The following is a 17,249-nucleotide window of genomic DNA, read 5'->3' as shown; positions in this document are numbered from 1 at the left end:
CAGCTCTGCTGTAAGAAAAACAATACAATGGAGTAATGGTTACCGAAAGATTAGTTAGAGAAATGAGAAGTTTCCAGGTGGTCTGAGGTTAAGGGTACGAGAACAGCGGACTGATCAGTAAAGACAGGCAAAGCTCAGAGAAAGACTCGAGATCCCAAGTGAAGTGATTTTCGGGTTTGAGGGATCTTACTACAGCCTATACAATGTGAACTGAAATATCGATGGAAATTGGTGGCTGGACCTCAAAAGGTGCAAAAGTAGACATGGCAAAGAAATACTAAAAAGGGTTGGTGTAAAACCTGGAGTGGATTCACTGGTAGAGCAGAAGTTCTCTTGATGAGTGTGTTTTGGAAAATGTGGGAGTGGATTTCAAAATGCAAAACATAGCATTGGTTAGCAATGCTACCCGAGGCGCTGGTTCGATCCCGGCCCTGGATCACGGTTTGTGTGGAGTTTGCATATTCTCCCTGTGTCTGCCTGGGTTTCACCCCCACAAACCAAAGATACACAGGGTAGGTGAATTAGCCACACTAAATTGCCCTTAATTGGAAAAAATAATTGGGTACTCTAAATTTATTTTTTAAAGTATTTATTAAAAAAAGAAAATCATCTGGGGGGATTCCAAGGAGGAAATCCACAGACACTAATGTTGTTTCAGAGCAGAGTGTGAATTTGACCACAGCCAATACGGCGGTGTACCTTAAAAATATACTTTGTCACCCGTAATAATCTTAAAAGCTATGCGTATTTGTTCAGCTAAAGGAGGGTCAAAGGATTACTGCATTCTAATCCATTTTTCATGTTTAATGTTTTCTTGTTGTTAAAACTGATTAGCAGTCCTGTGATTCTGCTCCCTCACTTTGATTTTTTAAAAATATAAAGTAAAAGTGTCTCTTGAGCCGTTCTGGAATCTTCTTGTCCAGTTATATCACTAACTGGGATCGTAACATGACACCATTACTCAGTGACCCCATGTTTGAACATTCTGCTTTAGAAAATAACAGGAAACAGTGGGGCCAGTTCAACCTCCCACAAGGCCTGTCACACGTCTTTCATTCAATATCGCTGACTCACCTCAAACACTGTCAAGCTGTACATCATGACATACTCATTACGAGTGTTGGATAAGAAGTAAATACAATGTTGCCATGCCCCAATCTGCTGTGCAAAGTTATTTAACAGCTCCTCTGTGGAATAAAGAATATTCAATGAGGCAAGCTGCCAAGAGAAACCCATAAATTAAATACACACCCCAATCACAATATACATATGGTTCTAAGGCCCCATTAACTGTTAAAAATTGATTCAAATAGGAACACCCATGGTACTTTAAATAAAAGGTAGAATCTTTTAAAAGTTCAGATGAAAATGGTGCATCAGAGTTATAAAGATATACAAAGATGCATGCATACCAGCATACAAATTAGGAGCGGTAGGCCACTCAAGCCTGCTCAGTCATTCAATAATATCATGGCTGATCAGATTGCAATGTCAACTCCACTGCTGCCTACCCCGATAACCTTTCACCTCCTTGCATATCAAGAATCTATCTAGCTGGGGACTTCCGGTGACGGCGGGCGGGAGGCGGCCGCACAATGGAGAGCCCCCGCTCGGGAACGGCAATTTCGGGGCTTTAAGCCCGGTCCCAGGGTCCGTGGAGGCGGCAGAAAAAGGGAGAAGGCACAGAGGAGGCACTGAGAAGACACAGGAGGAAAAAAAGAACAAAGAAAAATGTCGAGTGTGAGCAGAAAAACGGCCAAAAAAACCCCAGCTGGAGGTCCGTCGGGGAGTGGAAAGGTCACCGCGGGGTCACCAGGAAAAATGGAGGCTGGAGCACCAGGGAAGGCCGCACTGCTTACGGCTGAAGAAATAACCAAGGTGATGGCTGCGGAATTTGAAAAGCAGTTGGCGCAGATTGCGAAATGCATGGAGACGGTGAGGAAGGAGATGAGGGAGGCTTTGAGTGTGCTGGTGGAGGCGGCGGTTTCCCCGGTGAGGACGGAGGTGGCGAGCGCAGTGGCGGAGATGTGAGAGCAAGGGGAGGCGCTGAAGGAAGTGGAGGAGACGGTATTGCAGCACGGTGATCAACTTACCTCGATGGGGAAAGAGATGCGGAAGGTGATGGACATGAACAATAATCTGCGAGGAAAAATGGAAGACCTGGAAAACAGATCCAGGCGACAGAATTTGAGGATTGTGGGGCTGCCCGAAGGAGTTGAAGGACCGAAGCCGACTGAGTATTTTGCCGCGATGCTGGCAAAACTACTGGGGGAGGGGGAGGACCCCATCAGATATGAACTGGATCGGGCTCATCGTTCGTGGAGGCCTGTACCTCCACTTGGCGAGTGAGCCGCCAAGGGCAATGACTCTGTGCTTCCGTAAGTACAGGGTGAAGGAGAAGGTCCTGAGCTGGGCCAAGCAGAAGTGGGTGGTGCAGTGGGCTGGAGCTGGTATACGTGTATACCAGAACTTTATGGTGGAGCTGGCAAGGAGGCGGGCTGCCTTCAACCGGGTGAAGAGGGCACTGTACATTAGCAAGGTGCGGAGCGGCATTGTATATCCAGCGAAGCGGAGGGTGACTTACAAGCTCAAAGGCCTTTATTTTGGAACGGCGGAAGCAGCGGAGGAGTTTGCGAAAGCAGAAGGACTGTGGCAGAACTAACAAACTGAGGAATGGCCATGTGACCTCATTTAACCTCATGACCGTATTTTCTTATTTTTTGCATCACTGCGCGCGGGTATAGAGACTAAAGGAGCCAATGTGGTATATATTTGGACGAGGGAAGGGACGGGACTTTCACTCTAAATGAGAGTTCTTTGGGGTGTAGGTGGATAGGTGGGGTTTGTGTGCTAAAAGGGGATCTTTGGGCTTTCCTGGGGCCGGGCAAGTGGGAAAGGGACCTGGGCGGGGGCCTCCACGCTGGCCGGTGTGTGCCGGCCAGTGAATGGGAGTGAGGTGGGGGGGGGGGGGGGGGGGGGGGGGGGGGGGGGGGGGGGGGGGGGGGGGGGGGGGGGGCTGCGGCCATTGGAGTCTGGCAGAACAGGGTCCGAGTGGTCTAGCCGGGGTGGAAAGTTGGGGGGGGGAAGGAACCGAGGGTAGGGGGAGGAGTTTTACAAGAGGCAGTGGACGGGAGGAGCTGGAGGCCTGGGGTGGGGCAGTGGGAGCTGTGTAAGATTAAGGGTGACTACGGGTAATCCCTGATTTATTTTTGTCATTTGTTTATGTAAACATGCGGGTTGGGGTTTGGGGGTTGGTGGGTAGATGGGATCGTTGTTGTTATTATGGGGACTGACATATCTTGCTGATTATTGTTTATTGTTGATGGATGTAAATGTGGGAGAAAATGTGAAAATGGAGGAAAATAAAAAAATAAAAATCTATCTAGCTGTGCCTTGAAAATATTCAAAGACTCCGCCACTTTTTGAGGGAGTTCCAAAAACACAAAACTCTCAGGAAAAAAATGCTCACCTTTGTCTGAAATGGGTGACATCTTTATTTTTAAACAATGGCCGCTAGCTCTCCCACAAGAGCAATGTCCGTTCCACATCCACCTTGCCAAAACTCCTCAGGATCTGGTATGTTTCAATCAAGTTGTCTCTTACTCTTCTAAACTCCAGTGAATACAACCTAGCATGTCCACCCTTACTTTGTAGGAGAACGCACCCATTCCAGGTATTAGTCGAGTACATCCTCTCTGAACTGCTTCCGACATATTTACATCCTTCCTCAATTTAGGAAACTACACAGCACTCAAAATGGGGTCTCACCAATGTCCTGTATAACTGAAGCATAACCTTCTTACTTTTGTATTCAATTATTAAATGTGATAATAATCTTTATTAGTGTCACAATTAGACTGCAATGAAGTTATTGTGAAAACCCCCTAGTTGCCACACTCCGGCGCCTGTTCGGGTTCACTGAGGGAGAATTCAGAATGTCCAATTCACCCAACAGCACATCTTTCGGGACCTGTGGGAGGAAGCCGGAGCACCCGGAAGAAACCCACGCAGACACTGGGAGAACGTGCAGACTCCGCACAGACAGTGGCCCAAGTTGGGAATCGAACCCAGGTCCCTGGGGCTATGAACAACAGTGCTAACCACTGTGCTACTGTGCCACCCATTTTTCCCAATTTCCCTCGCAATAAATTATAACATTCTATTAGCTTTCCTAATTGCTTGTTATACCTGCATATTAACCTTGTGGTTCATGCACTGGGACACCCAGATCCTTCTGCACCTCAAGAGCTCTGCAGTCTCTCACCATTTAGATAACACGTTTCTTTTTTTATTCTTTCTGCCAAAATGGACAAGTTTACATTTTCTCTCATTATATTCTATTTGCCAGATGATCTTTTCCCACTCACGTAGCAGATCTAGATTCCTTCATACCCTCCATGTGTCTTCTTCACAACTTACTTTCCTACCTATCTTTGTGTCACCAACAAATTGAGCAACCATCCATTGGTCCTTTCATCCAAATCAGGCACCAGTACCGCTTTTTACATCTTGCTGACCAGAAAGTGGCCCATTTATGCCTACTCTCTATTTCCTATTAGCTAACCAATCTTCTCTCCATGCCAATATCTTACCACCTACACCATGAACTTTTATTTTCTACAATAACGTTTGATGTGGCACCTTATCAAATGCCTTCTGGACTTCGGATGGCGGACATGGATTAAGTGGTCACACATTTGGCGGCTCCCGCTCAAGGTGGATTTTGTTGGTCCTTCCCCATCCGTATGCAGGGGGGTTTGTTTGTGGGTAAAAGGTATGAGAGTGGCCAGGGAAGGTAATCCTCCTCTGATGAGTCTGGTGCATGGATCAGAGGATGAGAAATGCCACGAGAAAAAGAGCGAGCAGTTGGAACAGGACAGTTTTAATGATGCACTACAGGTTAAGGCGGCGGAGTGCAAGGGGGCAGCGCTGCCTACCCAATGGCCAACAGAGCAACTTGTGGAGTTTTAAATAATAAGTTCTAGCAGCAGAGGAAGGAGGCCTTGAAAGTCCTGGCTCAGGTGGTGGAGCCGCTCAGAGCATCGATTCAAAGTGGAGCAGAGGTTGGAGGCTCAGGGCGTGGCAATTCAGAAAGTGGAGGACATGGTGAGGGAACAGGAGGAGCGAATGGCCTTGCTGGCAACGGAGCTGGGGATGGTGGTGGACAACCAGAAGAGGCTGAGAGAAAAGTTGGAGGACCTGAAGAATCGCTCCAGCCGACAGAACTTCAGGATAGTCGGGATGGCCGAGGGCATCGAGGGAGCGGATGCCACCAAGTATGTGGCAAGGATGTTGGAGCAGTTGATGGGGAAAGGGGCTTTTGATTGGCCCCTCGAGGTGGATCAGGCGACAGGGTACAGGAGGAGGCAGCGCAGGTGGGGTAGCTGCCGAAGGCGATGGTGGTGCGGTTGCACAGTTTCTTGAAGGAGGAAACATTTTGCAGCGGGTGAGGCAGACCAGGAGGTGCACCTGTGGATCTATCAGGACCTGGGTGTGGAGTCGGCAAAGAGAGCCGGGTTCAACCGGATAAAGGCTGCCCTCTTCAAGAAGGGAGTGAAGTTGGGGTTCTATACCCTTTCCGCTTTCAGGTGTCTCGTCAGAAGCAGGAGCTATCTTTGGCGCACCGAAGGAGGTGATGGACTTTATGAGAGACTATGGACTGAGAGGAGTGCGAGGGCACTGAACTTGGGAGAGGATTTTTGCGTTTATGGTAGAATGTCTGGGGTAGGTAGTTCAGGGTGGGTTTCGATGGCAGAGCGGCGGTGGTGAGTGTGCCTTTTGTTTTTCTTTGTTTGTTGTTGTTGGTGGTGGGGGAGGGAGGTTTAGAAGCCTTGGGCGTGGGCCACCAGGCTAGCTGGTTGGGCTAACAGAAGTGAAGTCAGGAGTCGTCAGGGGAGGCAGGGTGGGTTCTTTGTTTGGGGATGGGGCTGCTGCCATGGGTGTGGTTGGAAAGGGAGAGATGGCGATGCACATCCAAGGGCGTGCCTGGCGGGGCATGTGATGCGGGCCGGCCCAAGAAGGGGTATAGCTGAGGAGCAGGGAGGGTGAAACGTGCAATGGTTGAATGGGCCGGTTAAACGGTTGTGCATATTCACGTATCTGAGGGGTCTGAAGGTGGACTTAGTGATTTTACAGGAGAAATACCTGAAGTTGGGAAATCAGACAAGGCTGAGGAAGGGATGGGTGGGACAGGTGTTCCACTCAGGGCGGGGGAGGAGGAGGAGGAGGAGGAGATGGTCCCCTGGAGGTTTGAGAGGCTGAGGGCGAAGGAGTGTTCATACATCTCCCTTGTGCATGGGTGTATTCCCAGATCGATTTTTTTCGGAATGGTCATGGTGCCGCTGGCGGGTGTGGCCACCTCGGGGTTTTCAGCTATCGTGTGCTCTGACCACGTGCTGCATTGGGTGGATTTGCGGGTGGTTCAGAGGAGGCCCAATGGTCACAGTGGAGGTTAGATGTGGGGCTATTGGCGGATGAGGGTGTGTGTGTGTGTGTGTGTGGGGGGGGGGGGGGGGGGGGGGGGTGCTGCCATTCAGGGCTATGATCACAGTCATAGGATATATGATTCAAGTGTATGATACAGGGGAGGTCTCTGCCACCACGTTGTGGAATGGGATAAGGGAGAGGCTGGCGTTGCCGGATTTGCGAAATTATTATTGGGCTGCAAACATTGTGATGATGAGGAAATGGGCCGTGGGTGAGAGGTCAGTTTGGGGATAGGTGGAGGCAACATCGCGTAGGCCATGCTTGAGGGCTTTGTTGTTGGCACCTCTGCCATTCCCGCCCGTCAGGTATTCCTGTACCAGCCTCCCCGAACAGGCGCCGGAATGTGGCGACTAGGGGCTTTTCACAGTAACTTCATTTGAAGCCTACTTGTGACAATAAACGATTTTCATTTCATTTTCTGTAGCCCAGTGGTGGTATTGGTTTTGGGGGGGGTAGGCACAGACAGTGTAGGCAACACTTGAGGTTAGAGGGTATGTCATTGTGTCTTCTGTCAGAGGACGAAATAGGGATAGGGAGGATATTTACAAGGAACTGATGGAGAGGGAGGGCGCACTGGTGGAGGCTATTGGGGCTGATAAGTTGGAATTGCCGCCCCAATAGCCTGGACACAGATTTTGTTATGTTGGTGGGACTCAGAGCCGCCGAAGGCAGGGGTGTGGGTGAGCAACCTGGCAGAATTCTTGCAGTTTGAGAAGATCAAGTTTGCTCTGTGGGAGTCGGTAGAAGGGTTCATTGATTTCTTCAAGGACCGATTGAGGGGTCAGCAGAGAGGATTGAGGGATTAGCGGGGGGGAGCGTAAGGGGGTTAAAATGGGAAAGCAGGACGAGGAAGGGGGGTCGATGTCAGGGGGGCCGGAGGGTTGGGGTAGTTTGATGTGATGTTCTTCTGATGCTTTTTGGATCTTCTTTTAATATTTTGCATATTTACATTTTTGTTGAAAAGCCTTGAATAAAAATATATTTTTTTAAATGCCTCTGGAAATCAAGTACAGTCATCTACTGGTTCTCCTTCACCCACAGCAGATAGAATTCCCTCTCACAAAACCATGTTGACTGCCTGATTACCTTAAATTTATCTAAGTGCCCTGGTATAACGTCATTAATAATAGTGACCAATGTTTTCCCTACGATAGATGTTACGCTAACTAGCCTGCAGTTTCCTGCTTTTGGTCTCCCTCCCTTTTTGATAAAGGAATTACATTTGAATAAAGGAGTTACATTTGTTGTTAACAGACAAAGACAGTCTTAAGTAAAAAGAGAAACAGTAGAGTCCAGTCTCTGTAGATTATAAAGGCATTTACATGTGTGAGCACTGATGGACATCAATGTTTCCTCCATTCCAAATATATAGGGGGAATTATTACAGACAGGCACTAAACCTTTGGTCTCCAATATGACAGGCGCTGGGAGAAGCAGGTGAGCATCTCAAAAAGAATTTCCGGATCTCTTTTCAATATAGCCAGCTGCTAAACATCACAACAAAATCAAATAGTAAGAGCTACAATTTCCAGCACATGAGTTCTTAATCTCAAGTGGCCAGGAGAGGTGCAGCAACAGACAGGAGAGACTTCAAGTCAGGTGGAGGGATAAAAATAGAATAATTCTCACATGTCTCCACATAGCACAGAACGAGTGTCAAATCAGCAGAGCTCTACAGCAACATAGAAACTCATTCCGAGAAATGTGATAGGAGTTGGAGCAATAGCTAATTCCAGTCACTTACCGATCTCCCTTTTTCGCTCGTTTGTGGTGCAACTGTGGAAGAACTCAGTCATAAGACTCTCCAATGCGCGCAGAGAGGCCTCTTCAGATGCCTGTGAAAACAGTATGGCTGCATTAGAATCACAATGCCTACAGTGCAAAAGAAGACCATTCAGCCCATTGAGTCTGCACCGACTCTCTGAAAGAGCACTCCACCCAAGCCCACTTCCCCACCCTATTCCTATAACCCCTTAACCTAACCTACACATTGCTGGACACTAAGGGGCAATTTAGCATTGCCAACTCACCTAACGTGCACATCTGTGGACTATGGGAGGAAACTGGAGCACCCAGAGAAAACCTTACGGGTAGAATGTGCAAACTCCACACACAGTCACCCGATGCCAGAATTGAACCTGGGTCCCTGGTGCTGTGAGGCAGCAGTGCTAACCACGGAGTTACCATGCCGCCCCTGAAATTAATATAGGTTGAGATTGGTTTGGAGGACTTACCAATATACTGTATATTAAAAGTGTTCTCAAAAAATGTTTGTGCACAATTCCAAGGCTGAGCAGAAGAGAATGGGGAGATAAAATCAGAAAGATGAGATAGGGTGACAGTAAACTTGGGCTTAAATCCGACAGATGCAAGGAGTTCAGTTTTTGGAATCATTCCTCTATCTTCTGGAATTTAGACCGAAGGAAATGCAAGATTTCTGCCAGAATTGCAATCCACCTGCATTTATTGTTTACTAACCAATTAGCCGGTCTAAAATCTGACAGCTAAAGGGAAATCAGGGTTTCCATTTTCCACTGTGTACACAGTGGACAGGAGCAATGATTTCAGCCTGAATAGTCCGCAGCAGCAAGAAACTGAGAAACTCCAGACCAGGCATTGTCAAACTCAGGGGCTCAACCCGTGAGTGGGTCGCGGGCGGGTGGCGGAGCCGTCCATCACGGTGCTCCCGATCACGCAAATCTGCGCGCAACAGCCGCAGGCTGTTACTAACACCGGCTGCAAGTGGTCTTCAAAATGGCCGCGAACGTGAAAAAAAAACGGCCGCACCAATCATCGGCACGCACCTATGATCGGGCATGCATGTGCACCTATGATCGGGCACGCATGCGTAGTGCGGCTGCTTTTTTTTTTTTTTTTTATAAACGGTCGCAGCTTTTTGTTTTAGACCTTCGGGGGGGGGGGGTTTATTCATTTATTTTATTCATTTTATTTTTATTTATTTCATTTATTTTATTCATTTTATTCAATTTTGTTTTTTACAAGTTCGGAGGGGTTTTATTTGATAAGATTTTTCAGGAAAAAAAATGCAGAACTTTGGACAGATGGAGACACCATACTTTCCGACACCGGAAGGCTTCATCTTCATCCAATATGTTCCATTGGAGGAGCGTGTACGAGGACCAAAGGGACCCAAAACCATTTCCTCCATTTTTGTCAGCAGCAAACAAGGTAAGAAAAAATGGTGGGTCGCGAAGGTCGGCCGGCGCGGGTCGCGAAGGTCGGCAGGGCTATAACCCCATTTTTCCCATTCTTTTCAATCCTGTTGGGTCCCGAAGGTTGGCCGGTTGGTAAAAATGGATCCCCAGGGAAAAAGTTTGAAGAACACTGTTCCAGACTGTACATGCAGATCACGTGATGCAATTTCCTGAGCTTTAGGTTTGGCCCTCAATTGATCCCACCTCGTATCACCATTATTTTCTGCGCTAACTTGGTTCTCAACAGCTAACGTGTAGCTTTCAAATAGTATTAAAATCACATTGCCAAAGATAAAATACATCCATTAAATATTCTGGCAGTTTAGATACTAGTTCATTTAAAAATATATATTTTGTGGTATATGGTGCCACTGGCAAGGCCAACATCTGTTGAAATAACATTTTAAAAATAACGTTATGGGAACTACATAGTGTAATGAATGGAAAATTGTAAACAAAGAATCCTTGTATCTTGTGGGGAGGAATATTCAAAGTAAATTTGTTCTAGAAACCATCTAGCTCTATCATAATGAACATATAATTTGAAGGAATAATCCTTGAAAACAGAACAAGAGGTGTAGTGCAGGTGTAGTGATGAGGCAAGTGTAGTGATGAGAAGAGAGTCAGGCAGGGAGGAGGAATGAAAAGTAACATCAAGGAATTCACGGCAAACTGTGGTAACTGAATTACATCACAAGAGAGGAATTCATGCAGAATTGTCTAAACAGCATTAACAATTACCAAATGGAGAGGCTTCTCTGGAATTATTACAAGCCTTATAACATTGCATTACATCACAATAATGGAATGCATAACAGTTTAACAGAAAAACAGCTTTATATGAGATTAAAGGCCTTTTTTGGAGGTTTGATGTCCAGTTTCCTTTTTCACAAGCTACCATTAAAAGGCGAGTAGTTTCCTCTCTTTGCTATGTTGCTTCACAGCATGAAAGCAGGTTCACTGCAAACAGGAGTTTTTCAAACCAGCCTAAATGGTGTGGACCCCCAGCACAGCCCTCAGAAAAGCATTCATTGCAATTCAGACTGTTTCAAATCACTTAACTATGGTAACAGCAACCCAAAACAAATTCAGCCTATTTTTGTACTGTTGTTACATAATTTACCACCCACCTACCCCACCACTCACCCCACCAATATACAAAGAGAGGCAAAGCCCCACACCACCAGATTTGGCTAAATTACAGACTCAGTGTCAAACAATGTTTCAATTAATAAAAATAAGCATGTATGAAACATTTTGTGAGCTCTACTCGTATTGGTTATGGCAGTTTTTACAGGTGGTCAGATTAAGGGAGGTTAGCAAGGCCGTGAACCTGGGACAGATAACATGGTTACTAGAGATGAAGTTAGCGAGGTTGAGAAAGTTGCTCAATGCAGAAGCCGAGGGAGGAAAGAAGCGAAGATATCTCACTGAGAAAATGTTTATGATGCACAGGTGGACAATAGAAAATAAGGATTTTAAATGAGAGATAATGGGTGGAACAAGGTTGTGTCACTTGCATTGGTGGTTCAGTGGCACAATTCTCGCCTGCCACACGTGAGGCCCAGGTTGGATTCCAGCCAATGTAAGGCCAGTCTTTAGTTGCAGTGGCAGCACAGTGGCTAGCACTGCTGTCTCAGCACCAGGGACCCAGGTTCAATTCCGGCTTTGGGTGACTATGTGGAGTTTGCACTTTCTCCCCATCTGTGTGGGTTTCCTCCAGGTGCTCCGGTTTCCACCCAGAGTCCAACGAAGTGCAGGTTAGGTGGAGTGGCCATGATAAAATTGCCCCTTGGCGTGGGGTTACGGAGATAGGGTCTAGGCAGGGTGCTCTTTCAGAGGGTGGGTGCATACCTGATTGGCCAAATGGCCTCCTTCTGTACTGTAGAGATTCTACGATTCTATATTAAAGATGTAATGGTTTCCTGGGGTGAAGATGACGATATGAGGTAGGCACAAGACCGATTAGGAGATGAAAACCATCATACAATAAAAATTTTAAAAGGAGAAAGGGAGCATGGTTAAGTGGTTTTGAAAGTGTTCCGAAGAGCAAGAGTGTAGACTGGAACATACAGCTGATTTTAAATGGGGTAAGACTAAAGAAAAGATTTGCAACACACAAATGAAGTAGATACGCATGCAGGATGGGAAACCAGCAAGGCCAGGTGAGTGTAATGGGTGGAGCTACATAGTTCTGGACCAACTACCACTTTTGAAAGGAGGAAGGCAGGCCAGAAAGGAGAGCACAGAGCTCGCTGCTGTTTCTTTACATACGTAAAGATTGCCTAAAGCCAGTTCCGGTGGTGGCATGCAAGAAGTCGCATTAGGTATCTACTCCCAGGGTGCTTGTTTTTCTGATCCTTTTTGCCCGGTTCCCGGGGGTTTTTGGTGGATAATCTCGTCCTAGAAGAAAGTAGAGGGGACCTAGAGAAGAAGCATGTCGGAAAAGATCGCAACGCAGAAGTCTGCGGCTGGAAATCCTTCAACTGACTCGGAGGCTTCGCGTAGAGCCTCAGCAGGGAAGATGGCGGCGACGGGTGAGGCAGTCGAGGCCGCCCCGATCCCAGCAGATATGTTAATAGAGGTACTGGCCATCGAGTTCGAACAACAGTTTGCGAAACATCGAGAGGCAATGCAGGTTGATGCTCGACATTCTGCACAAGTCGACTGAGGCGGCGCTGGGTCCCATTTGTGAAAAAGTGTAGAGGACTTTAGAGTCTGTAAAGGAACATGGCGAGGTATTGAAAGCAGTGGAGGAGGCTTTGTCGAGGCACAGCAACCAAATCTTGTTGGAGGCTGAGACCTCGGTGGTGGCGAAAATTAACAAGAATCTGAGGGTGAAGGTACAAGTCCCAGAGAATCGGTTGAGGAGACAAAACCTTAAGGTCCTTGGGGTGCCACAAGGTGCGGAGGGCCTGAATCCAACTGCGTACTGGTCACAGATGTTCCGCAAGATGGTGGGGTAGGGGGGTACTGGTTTCCCCTCCAGAATTGGATAGGGCCCATCAAACACTCCGGCAGAAGTCTCGGGCGAATGAGCCACCATGAGCAGTGATAGCCAGATTCCACAGCTTCCAGTAGGAATGGGTCCCGAAGTGGGCCAAGGAAAATCGTGATCAGAGATGGGAAGGAAGTCATGTTAGAATATATTGGGATCTTGGTGCGGAGCTGGTAAAGAAGCGGGAGGCTTTTAATAAGGCCAAAACGGCATTATACAATGGAGTTAGGGTTGGAGTGGTGTACCCCGCGAGGCTGTATGTTACCTTTGGTCAAAGGACCATTACTTCGACATTTCACAGGAGGCAGAAGCATTTGTTATAGAGCATGGACAGGCTTAAAGTTAAACAGACTTGGTGGGAACTTGTTATGGTTGTTTATGGGAAGGGGCTTTGAGGTATTTTGTATGTAATTGTTATTTCATTGTTTATTTTTGGGTTGGGATGGAGTTTTTTGTACAAGTTGAACAGTGGGAGATGGGAGGATAACTGCTTTGTGGGATATTGATTACGGCAATATTTTTCTTATATTTCGAAATACATGGCTCCCAGTGGGAACATGTTTTTGGAAAGCGCACTGAGTTTATGTTATATTTCAGTAGCCGGGACAGGTAGAGGCACTTTTTCTTTTTCGGCCCTGGGGAGGGGCTACCTCGCTGGCATTAAAGTCTTAGCCAGCGAACGGGAGCAAGTTGGAGAGGGGTTGCAACATGTTGGACTGGTTTTAGTGGTTCGATGAGCCTAGCGCTTTTGTTTGTTTGGGGGATGGGGCTGGTTAGGTGGGGCTACAGGCCTCTGGAATGTGATCAATATGGATGTTTAGGTGGGGTTGGTTGGGGAAAGGAGTGTGGTTTAGATTTCTGACGATGACCATGGGATTATCTTTGTTTTATTGGATGGGTTGGTTCGGTGGCCAACTTAGGTGGGCCTTCGGCCTACATCCTCAGGGCAGGCATTTGAGAATCCTTTGCAGTGGAAATGGCGGACTCTGGGTTAAAGTGAGAGGGAGGCGGTAGGAGACGCCAGATGTGAGTGGTCACCTGCAAAGTAAAGGAATTGGGGGACCAGATAAATAGGTCGAGAGCTTTCTCTCACCGAAAGAATCCGAGGGCTGATGTGGTGTTTTTGCAGGGCGAGCGATCAGACCAGGTTTTTAAACTTGGACTTTGGGGTTTTTAAACTCTGGCTTCGACAATAGGGTGGTGGTGGTGGTGGTGGTGGTGGTGGTGGTGGTGGTGGGGGGGGGGGGGGGGGGGGGGGGGCAATTTTAATCAATCAACAGGTTCATTTTTTGACGGACAAGGTGGCGGCGGACCCATACAGTAGATACGTGATGGTTACAGGGTCTTGGGTAGGTAGGTCGGTTGGGATTAGTTACCGTATATGCCCCGAAGTGGGACAACATAGCTTTTTAAAAATAAATTTAGAGTACCTAATTATTTTTTCCCAATTAAGGGGCAATTTAGTGTGGCCAATCCACCTAGCCTGCAAGTCATTTGGGGTGTGGGGGTGAGACCCACGCAAACACAGGGAGAATGTGCAAACTCCACGTGGACAGTGACCCGGGGTTGGAGCCCTGTTTCCCCGAGATGATCATGGAGGATCAGACAGGCTTTGTCAAGGGGTGGCAATTGTCAGCCAATATCCAGAGGCTATTGAATGTGGTTCTCTCCCCATCCGAGGAGCCTGCGCTGGAAGTGATAGAGTCTTTAGATGCCAGGAGGGCATTTGACAGGCTGGAGTGGAGATACCTGTTCGAAGTCCTGGAGAGGTTTGGTCTTGGGCCAAAATTGATTTCATCGGTACAATTGTTATACGGGGCCCCCTTGGCTAGCGTTTGCACTAATATGTTGAGTTCGGGATACTTTCAATTGAAAGGGAGGACCAGAAGGAGATGTCTGATGTCCCCCTCTTATTTAATAAATTAGTCATAGTGTTGGGCTTTGGTAAGTTGAAGCGGATAAGATGGGGAGGGTTGGAGCACAGGGTGTCCCTATATACTGATGATCTGTTGCTTTATGTTACAGACCCGGTTCCCACTATGGGTGATATAATGGAGCTATTGAGGAGCTTTGGTTCATTTTCGGGCTACAAGTTAAATCTGGAAAAGAGTAATGTTTTCCACTTAACCCCCCCGGGGAGGGGAGCCAATTTGGAGTGTTGCCTTTTCGTTTGGCCAGCTCTAGCTTCAGATATTTGAGAGACTGGGATTGGGCCCAGTTGCACAAATTTAATTTCCCAAGTCTGGTGGGCACGGTCAAGTCCAATTTGTATAAATGGAACAACCTTCCTTTGTCCCTGGTGGGCAGAGTCCAATCTATCAAAATTAATATTCTTCCTAGATTTTTATTTCACTGTCTTCCTATTTTTCTCCTTTAAGCTTTTTTGGGGAGGGTCAATAGGTTCATCTTTTATATGGGCGAGCAAGACTCCAAGGATTCGTAGAGTGGTTCGTCAAAAGGATACGCAGTCAGGGGACCAAGCATTACCAAATTTTTTTTATTATTATTGGACGGCCAATGCCGAGAAGGAGCTGGGGTGGTGCAGTGACCCAGATTCCGTATGGGGCAGGTGGAAGGGTGGCATGGTGGCAGAGTGGTTAGCACTGCTATCTCACAGGGCCAAGGACACGGGTTCGATCCCAGCCCCGGGTCACAGCCCATGTGGAGGTTGCACATACCCCCGTGTCTGCATGGGTCTCACCCCCACAAACCCAAAGATGTGCACGGTAGGTAGGTAGATTGGCCATGCTAAAATGGCCCCTTAATGGGAAAAAAAAATTGGGTGCTCTAAATTTGCTTTAAAATGCGACAGATGGAGACAAGGTCGTGTAGGGGGTCTAGCCTGGGTGCTTTGATGACAGCCTTGCTTCCATTTTCTCCGGCTAGGTACTCCTCGAACCTGGTGGTCGTGTCTACTTCAAGGATATGGGGACAATTCAGGCAGCATTTTAAGCTTGGAGCTGTGTCGAGGCTGGCCACTATCCCTGCCAATCATTTATTTGAGCTGCCAAGATTGGATGCAACATTAGGGGTGTGGGAGGGGAGGGGCTGGAGAGATTCAGAGATCTATTTAGAGGGCCAATTTGCAGGAACTGATGGTGAAGTTGGAGCTTGGGGGCGGGCACAAATTTGTTCAGGTACCTCCAAACAAATAATTTTTTGCAGATGGCCTTCCCAACCGCAAGGCACAGCAGGCATCTTTACTCAATAGATTATAGAATTTAACAGTGCAGAAGGAGGCCATTGGGCCTGCACCTGCCCTTGGAAAGAGCACCCCACTTAAGCCCACACTTCCAACCTATCCCTGTAACCCCACCCAACCTTTTTGGACACTAACGGCAATTTAGCATGGCCAATCCATCTAACCTGCACATCTTTGGGCACCCAGAGGAAACCCACGCAGACACAGCGTGCAGACTGCACACAGACTGTGACCGAAGCTGGGAATCGAACCTGGGACCCTGGGGCTGTACAGCAACTGTGCGAACCACTATGCTACCGTGCTGCCTAAACGATACTTTCGCTGGCGAGCACGTCTGGTATTTATAGACGAATTGGGTCGGTGAACTCTGGTTTTGACGGATGGAGTGAAGCAAAGTGGGATAGGGAGCTGGGGCCATGTAAAAGAATCCCATTAGGTCTCCCAGCCATAGCGAGGCACTGGGCAGAGAAGAGGATCTCCACCCTAGAAGGACTCTCCTCCGGGCAGATGTTGAGGTGTGGAGTGAACTCCATGTCTTAATCTACGTGAGTTGGTCTGATCCAGCTTACAGAGGGCACACCTGACCAAAACTGAGCGCCCCCCCCCCCCCCGGAGATACAAGACAGGTGTGAGCGGTGTCTTTGGGGGGGGGGGGGGGGGGGGGGGGGAGAGAGAGAGAGAGAGAAAGAGAGAATCACGCACGCATATTCTAGTCTTGCCCCAAATTGGTAAGCTTTTGGGTTTCCTTCCTTAATACCATGTCAGCATTCTGAATATGGAGCTGGAACTTTGTCCTTTGGGGTGTTGGACTCGCCAGGGCTTCAGACGGGAGTGAAGGCAGATGCCCTTGCCTCGCTGATTGCCCGGAGGAGAGTTCTGCTGGGGTGGAGATTCTCTTCTCTGCCCAGTTCCTCGGAATGGTTGGGGGACCTAATGGGATTCTTGTACCTGGAGCAAGTCAGGTACACCGTTAAGGGGTCGGTTGAAGGGTCTGGCCGGAGTTGACAACCATTTATTACCTACTTTAATGAACTAATCACAGTCAGTTTCGGGGGGGGGGGGGGGGGGGTTATGGAAGAGAGATCTGGGATTGTTTTGTTTGCATAGTTGGTTGTAGTTTTATTATCTTGGTGGATGGATGGGTACAGTTGGTTGGGATCTTTATTATGTGGATTTTGTATGTCATCGACTAAGAGCAATCTGGGTTTTGATGTAAACTGTATTGTAAAAATGGAAACACTTCAATAAAAATATTTTCAAAAAAAGACGGAATTAACTTGGAAACTTGGTACATGCAACATATGGTCTCAGATCGGGATTACATAGGCCCTGTTCTTAAAGTACAGAG

General features: G+C 47.7%; 1 protein-coding gene across 2 annotated transcripts in view; it reads right to left on the bottom strand.

The window, feature by feature from the left end:
• The window catches only part of xpo6 (exportin 6), a 157,333-nt gene that overhangs the window by 87,968 nt on the left and 52,116 nt on the right, over positions 1-17,249 (bottom strand). For both annotated transcript variants that reach the window (XM_072481372.1, XM_072481373.1), the window contains exons 2-3: positions 8,231-8,321; positions 1,075-1,187 (exon numbers count right to left, since the gene is read on the bottom strand). In XM_072481372.1, coding sequence (XP_072337473.1) covers positions 1,075-1,187; positions 8,231-8,321 — 204 coding nt within the window. The remainder of the gene's footprint in view (positions 1-1,074; positions 1,188-8,230; positions 8,322-17,249) is intronic.

The sequence above is a fragment of the Scyliorhinus torazame genome, chromosome 17 (assembly GCF_047496885.1).
Source record: "Scyliorhinus torazame isolate Kashiwa2021f chromosome 17, sScyTor2.1, whole genome shotgun sequence".
Lineage (NCBI taxonomy): Eukaryota > Metazoa > Chordata > Chondrichthyes > Carcharhiniformes > Scyliorhinidae > Scyliorhinus > Scyliorhinus torazame.
Note: the sequence above shows the minus strand (reverse complement) of the source record. Positions and strands in the feature narration are given on the sequence as shown.